This window comes from Microtus oregoni, unplaced genomic scaffold (assembly GCF_018167655.1).
Source record: "Microtus oregoni isolate MIOR12 unplaced genomic scaffold, Mior012 000050F_ref0000143, whole genome shotgun sequence".
Classification (NCBI taxonomy): Eukaryota; Metazoa; Chordata; class Mammalia; order Rodentia; family Cricetidae; genus Microtus; species Microtus oregoni.
In genome coordinates, this window is record NW_024543256.1 from 9,481,399 (window position 1) to 9,488,414 (window position 7,016).

The following is a 7,016-nucleotide window of genomic DNA, read 5'->3' on the forward strand; positions in this document are numbered from 1 at the left end:
TTAAAGGGAATTAATAAGAATGAGGTCATCGGGGAGTGGGAGCATCACCACATGGAAGAGGAGTTAGGAGACTGAGGACAGAAACCCTGGGAACACTAACCCTTAAAGTGCAAGCTCAGCTTCCTGGCGGGCACCAGCCCCAGACTCTGTAGTTAAGCAGAACTATTGCAAAGTGGGATTCAGAACTGAGTGTTCTCGGCAAAGCCGCTTACCCCCTCCAACTGAGCTGTCACAATTAGTGAGAATGGACATCTTACAGGGTTCCTCAGACAGGATAGCCAGGTAAAGCAATTGGAGTCAGGAAGCCCTTCCCTCCTTTTCTTGGCTGCTCTTCTCCATTCTCCATACTCCCCTAACTGTGTGTGCATTTCTTCCTAGATCCTCCGGAGATGGGAGGTGGGGAGACAATTGGGGGGGGGTGGATTTAGCTAGGGTGACGATTTGCTCACGTGACTGGCTTGGTGCCCACGTGGGCACCAGCCCCCGCGCCAGCTAGTCCTGCTGTGGCTACCTGTACCCAGCACCCGCATTCGCATAACACCATTTCCTTGAGCTGTCCTGGTTACTGTGAGCCCTGAGAAGGCTCACAGGTCTGTCCAGGGGTTCCTCAGGTCAGTACAGAAAGTCTGGCTCTGCCCTCAAAGCCTGACAGGGGTGGTGGGGGTGGCAGCTAGAACCAGCAGCAGCGGGAGGGGAGGGGGAAGGAATCGGGAAGATTGGTGAGGAGGGAATATGCGGGCGGGGCAGGAATGGAGAGCAAGGAAGACCCTGCAGGCAGCTTTCTTCCCTCACCCCATCCTGAGCCGTTTTAGAGCGGGAGGGGGATGAGGGGGCCCGCAGTGCGACGGTGAGGCGCAGATGCGCTCTGAAATGATCCACTCACACTCCAGGTTAGGAAGACAAACTGACCCGGACCAAAGGGAGGATGGGGGTGGGGCAGGCTGCCTCCAGGAGCCGAGCGGGGAGGGCAGAGTAAAACGGAGTTAGGATAGCATCCCGATTTGGTGCCCAAGGCCTGAGAAGAAATGGCGGCTGGGGTATGCGGGGGCGGGGGGGTGTGACGGAGGAAAAGGTTGTGTGATGTGATGAGTATGGGCTGCAGGACAGGTTCCCAGTCTCTGTGCATTTACTGACCACAGAACCCCTGCCCCTGTGCTGTGTCTGCAGGTCTGCCCCTCTGTTGTTCCCAGCGCATCGTGACATCTGAAAAGGAGGATCGACCTGCCCAGGATCCCTGCAGGTCAGTGGATAATGGAAACATGGGCACGATTTGGGACCCCACTGCCAGTGCCCTCTCAAGCTGTCCCATGTAACACGCACAGAGCTGGCACTGAAGGAAAACCGAGAAGGTGGCAGGACCTGTCATGGCATGGCTGTCTCAAGGGTGGAGGAGGGGTGCAGGCAGAAACCATTGGAGGGCTAGGACATGGGGACCCCACGAAAGGGCCAGATGCAAAGACAGATGTTAATGAGCCTGTATTCTGCCGATATCTCCGTCTCTCACACACACATCTCTCCTTTCTTCCTGTTTCCCCACCTTTACCCTCAGGACAGGAAAAGGAGGGAAATCTTGACATGGAAAAACTCCGCGATGAAAACGAAGGGAAGCTGGAAAAGGAGGGAAAGCCAGAAGTTGAAGTAGAGTCTGACGATGAAGAAAAGTCGGATGGGGAAGAGAAGCCCGACAAGAAAGCAAAGCCAGCACGCGAGGGCAAGCTAGAGGAGGCAAAGCCAGATGAGCAGGGACAAGCACAGGATGAGGGGAAGTCAGAAAAGCAGGGGAAGTCTGAAGGGGAGGACAAGCGCCAAGGGGAGGGCAAGCATGATTCCCAGGCAAAGCCAGCCAGCGAGGCGCTGGCCGCAGAAAAGCGCCCTGCTGAAGATTACGTGCCACGGAAAGCCAAGCGAAAAACAGATAGGAGCACAGAGGATTCTCCCAAGAACTCCCAGGAGGACTTCCAGGGCAGGCATATCAGCAGTGAGGAGATGATGAGAGAGTGTGCAGATGTGGCGAGGGCACAGGAAGAGCTGAGGAAGAGGCAGAGAATGGGAGGTTTTCCCTGGTTGCCAAGAGATGCTGCACAGGATGCTCTAGTCCCCAGGGGACAACGGGGAGTCAGGGGAGTGAGGGGCGGAGGAGGCAGGGGCCAGAGGGGCCTACATGACATCCCGTACCTTTAATGCCTTTGGCCTTTGATTCTGATTGCTCAGATAAAAAAACCACAGCTGACTCTGCTTTCCCTGGTAGATCCTCGCCAGGCTCTGTGCTTCAACCTTCAGCCGAAACTCTGCTTTAGGTATCAATGTCCTTACCAGCAGCCTTTTGACCCAACTACAATGCTTTCTGTCTTTTAGTACAGGATTTCCACCCATGTGCATGAAAAATATGTTCATGGTACATTGTAAAACCGAATAAACAAAGCAGTTTTCAGAATCACCGATATAGAATCAGTTTGTTTTTTTTTAAGAATGTAAATGTGCTTGCATAATGCGTCTGGGCATAAAGGCAGCTATGGACTTGTGCACATTAAACAGCTAGCAATGGCTAGTTATAAGACAAATACTAATAGGTCTCATGTGTATTCAAAAATTAGCCATACTACCTAAGATTTGGGGACTTCTTGCTATCCCTCTACTGTTTGTCCATCCTGGGTCTTTTTTTTTCTTTTTTCGTTTTTTGAGATAGGGTTTTTCTGTGGCTTTGGAATCTGTCCTGGAACTAGCTCTTATAGACCAGGCTGGCCTCAAACTCACAGAGATCCGCCTGCCTCTCCCTCCTGAGTGTTGGGATTAAAGGTGTGCGCCACCACCGCCTGGCTTTCCTGGGTCTTTTCTAATATTATCAGTGGGCACTGTTGTCCCTACCCATGTCTCCCATTCTATAATCCCTCCATATGTGTTCCTTTTTGCTTTCTTACTTCCTTCTTTTCCTGACTCAGTTATCTCTGGTTTACTAAAGAATATGGACTATATATGCCACAATATGTTGAAAGCTAAAATGTGACAATAATACATGACAAGCAATTAAATGTTGAATTGTTTGAATGAGCTTACAAAGACAATAGCATTTTAAATGCCCATTGTTAAATTGGTAAAGTTCATGTTATCTCTGGTCCTCACAGCTAAAAGACCCAGTGTGCCACTTTAATAGATCCCTTACTGTAATGCAGTCTTGTCATCTTGAAATGAGCAAGGAATTTGCCTCCAAACACTTTCCAGTTGGTCAGATGACATGCTGGAGGAATGAGCTGTATTGTAGCCTGCCCCCACCCTGTTTAAGGCATTTAAAGAGAAATAGCTTCTATATCACTCCCATGCAGTAGAAGGAGCATTGATAAAATCTGACACAGGAAGTTTTCCACTATGCCCAGGCACAAGTCCAGGTAGCATAAAGGTAAGGACTAAGGATGATGTCTTCTGGGCACTGTGACCTTTTTGTAGGCCCAGTAGTGGTGATAGAGGCTTTAAGTTGCTACTCAATACTCTTGAGTCACTGGTAAGCCACTGTTCATCAACTCTTTACTAATATACAAGTGAATAAAGCCTTATTCTCCCTTTGGATTGCTGTCACCAATTACTTTGCATATTCCCTTTGCTTGGACCTTTGTATATGCTTTTTAGGGTCTTTTGTGCAAGAAAATGATTACCTGTGTTTCATTGATTTGTGTGTTTTCATAAACTTAACAATTATCTTCACTACATTTATATATTACAGACTACACCAGGAAAAATTATCTATAACAGTTGTTATGCTGTTCTTATGGTTTAATATGCCACATGCAGAGTTTTTTTCCTAGTTTGTGTTTACTCTGAAGAAACTCTTATAGATCCTTACACTTAGCACCTCAACAGACCAAGCAACACATTTGTTTTAAATCCTTAGTAGTGATTACAGAGTCCATGAACCACATCATCAATATCACCTAAGAGGTAGGTAGAGACAAAACTACTGCAGTTGGGATGCAAAACAAATGAAAAAAATTAATTAATTAAAAAATTGGGCCCAGTTGGTGATCTTTCAAGGACTGAGGGCATACATTTGAAAAGAATATTGTGATAAGGACAACAGCTTCTTCCTGTCTCTTCTCTTTTCTGCATCTGACTAGTCATGAGGTGAATGAGTCCCTTCTTTCACTTGTTTTATCATGAGGGATAGTGTCACCATAGGCCCAAATCATCAGAGTCAACTGACCATAAACTAAAACCACACAAGCTATGATCCAAGATAAAGGTTTTCTTTTTTTCTTGGTATTTTTTATTAAGAAGTTATAAATAAAAAAATAAAAATTAATGATGAAAATATTGGAGAAATATATTTGTACACTCATTAAAAATACAGATATCAAAGATATTTATGTGATAATTAACTATTATATAGCCAATTACTATGCTTAGTGGCTCAAAAATATTTTTTTTAGCTTATAGGTCTGTAAGTCAAAAGTCTGACATCTCATCATATCATTTTCTTCTCAAAGTCTCACAAGGCTGAAATCAAGATGTCAGTGAGACTATGCTTGTGATATGTTGAATGTTATTGGCCCCCATAGGCTCATAGAGAATGACACTATTAAGAGGTATGGCCTTGTTGAACACTGTGTAGCCTTGTTGAAGGAAGGTGTCACTCTGGGGGTTGGCTTTGAGATCTCTTGTTAGTGGGGTTTTCTGTCCCACCTGGATCCCGCAGGTATTAAGTCCCAAAGAAATCATACAGAGATCTACATTAGGTTGTAAACTGATCGGCCCATTAGCTCAGGCTTCTTATTAACTCTTATAACTTATATTAGCCCATTATTCTTGTTCATGCTAGCCACATGGCTCGGTACCTTTTTTCAGGGAGGCAGTAACATCTTGTTTCTTCTGTGGCAGGCTCACAACTGCTGAGGAATGGGCTTCCTCCTTCCCAAAATTATCCTTTTCTCTTTGACCTACCTCTACTTCCTATCTGGTTGTCCCACCTATACTTCCTGCCTGGCTATGGCCAATCAGCATTTATTTAAAATATAATTGACCCACCAGTCTCTTATCCTCAAACTTCCCTCAGAATGACTTTCAGACCATTTCTTGTTACCTGCAAGATGGAGGAGTCTCAGCTGCTTTACCAGCTCCAAGTCTTCTTGCACACCACCATGTTTCCCACCATGATGATAGTGGACTGAATCTCTGAACTGTAAAGTGAGCACCCCAAGTAAACATCTTCCTTTTTAAGAGTTTTTCTGATTGTGGTGTCTCTTCACAGCAATAGAAATCCTAACTAAGGCAATAACCAACCACTCTCTGATTAGATTTAAGGTCCTCTCCATGAGATATAAGCTGTGAATAAAACAGCTTGGACAGCCAAGAACCTGAGACTGGACCTAGACATGGGCCTAGGGGAAAAACAAATACTCTGTTTTTCCAAAGAACATAGCAATAAAATGACTACCAACGACATTCTGCTATACCCATAGATCAGTACCTCCAAAGCAATCTTGAGAAAATCTTCTTTTTGCAGTATATGGAAACTAATGCAAAGACCCCTAAATGGACAATGTGGAGAGAACACTCAGCCTCAAATAGTATGCCATCTTCTCAGTGCTCAGAAAGCTATGCAAAGAGAAAGCAGAAAGATTGTAAGAGCCAGAGAGGATGGGTGACTCTCAGGAAACAGTGGCTTCCAAACACAAAATGACCAAGGCACACATGGACTCACAGAGATAGACTGTGGAAGCATGCACAAGGCCTGTACAGGTTTAAGCCTAACTTGTCCCCAGCACTGAGTGGGGGACATAGACACGGTTTCTTACTTCTAACCAAGAAGCTATTTGCAATTGATATCTACTTGCAAAGGAAAAACTAATTTTCTCCAGTGGAGTTCACTAGGTATATTAACCACACTGAAGGCTAGGAGCCATGCTCAGAAGCAGATGATGGACACAAAACAAACTCAATAGTAGTTTTGTGGATTTTTTGTCTCATATTGATTTTTGGGGAGCACTTTTTTGTCTTACTTTTGCTTAAATATTCTGGTTTCTAATTTTGTATGGTATTTTGTGTGTATGTATACATGTTTATTTTTCTTATGTTTTTTCTTTGTTTTTCTTTCCTTTTAATTTCTGTTTATTTGTCTGCCTTTGTTTTCTAAAGACAGAAATAAAGTGTGTGGAGTTTTTTTGGTGGGTGTGGAGGTGCAGAGGATCTGAAAGAAGTTGTGGGAGGAAAAAGCATGATCAGAATATAATGTATGGAAAAAACTTTTTTCAATAAAAAAGAAAATTACCTTAGTATGATTGAGTACTTTGATTTTCATATCTTTTTGTTGACTCATTGATGTTTGTAATTAAAACATTCAATTTTACCCTACGACATACTTTCAGGAAAAAAAAAAGTGATTTTAGTGTGTTTTGCTATTTAGACATAATGAAAATTTCCTAAATGGTTATTTGTGTTTACCAGATACATTCCCTCAATGTCTCTTTCTTGCTATATTTTGAAATAATCAAGAAGACACCAGCATATCTTATCAGAGTTTTGTGTGCTGCTTGCCTCTGTTAAATAATGCAATTTATCATTAATTATACATCCGACATAAGCAAAGAGACTGTTTTTCTAGCTTGTATGCCATTAAATTTAGGTATCTCTGTTCTTCCAGTTTCAAGAAAATGTTCCTTACATTCTGTTTGTTCCTCACAATCAGGAGCTTTGAAGTGCAGTGTTTTAGTTAGGCCTCAGCTTGCTGCATAGACCAGACTAACCCCAAACTTGTAACACTAATCCTGCCTCTGCCTTGCAACTGCTGGGATTGTCATGTGCTATCACAGTGTGGAAGGAACACATTTTCATTCATAGTAGATAATGACAAGGATGCTCCTCAATTTCTCCCATACTTATTTTCTAGTCACTTTTTCAAGTCACTCAGATATTTGGTATTGAGTAAGTTGGACAACACTTGATAGTCTGTCCATTAGTTTTTAGGAAAGTTCTGATAAGCAATCACCATAGATACCAGTGGATCAAGGCTCTTCTATTCAGCATTTAAT

General features: G+C 43.6%; 1 protein-coding gene across 2 annotated transcripts; it reads left to right on the top strand.

Annotated features, from left to right (window-relative positions):
• The first annotated feature begins 475 nt into the window (after window positions 1–475).
• Window positions 476–2,452, top strand: LOC121437189 (transcription elongation factor A protein-like 3). Of its 2 annotated transcripts, none has more exons than XM_041637040.1 (3): window positions 476–611; window positions 1,168–1,240; window positions 1,550–2,452. In XM_041637040.1, exon 3 carries the CDS (start codon window positions 1,576–1,578, stop codon window positions 2,179–2,181), a length of 606 nt encoding a protein of 201 aa, XP_041492974.1. In that variant the 5' UTR covers window positions 476–611; window positions 1,168–1,240; window positions 1,550–1,575; the 3' UTR covers window positions 2,182–2,452. The 2 variants fall into 2 exon arrangements, with proteins under 2 accessions (XP_041492974.1, XP_041492976.1); XM_041637042.1 differs by having other exon boundaries at window positions 1,555–2,452.
• The last annotated feature ends 4,564 nt before the right edge of the window (window positions 2,453–7,016 follow it).

Bases quoted from the DNA above. Each gene is read 5' to 3' on its own strand.
- LOC121437189 (XM_041637040.1), top strand. From the start codon at position 1,576: ATGGAAAAACTCCGCGATGAAAACGAAGGGAAGCTGGAAAAGGAGGGA.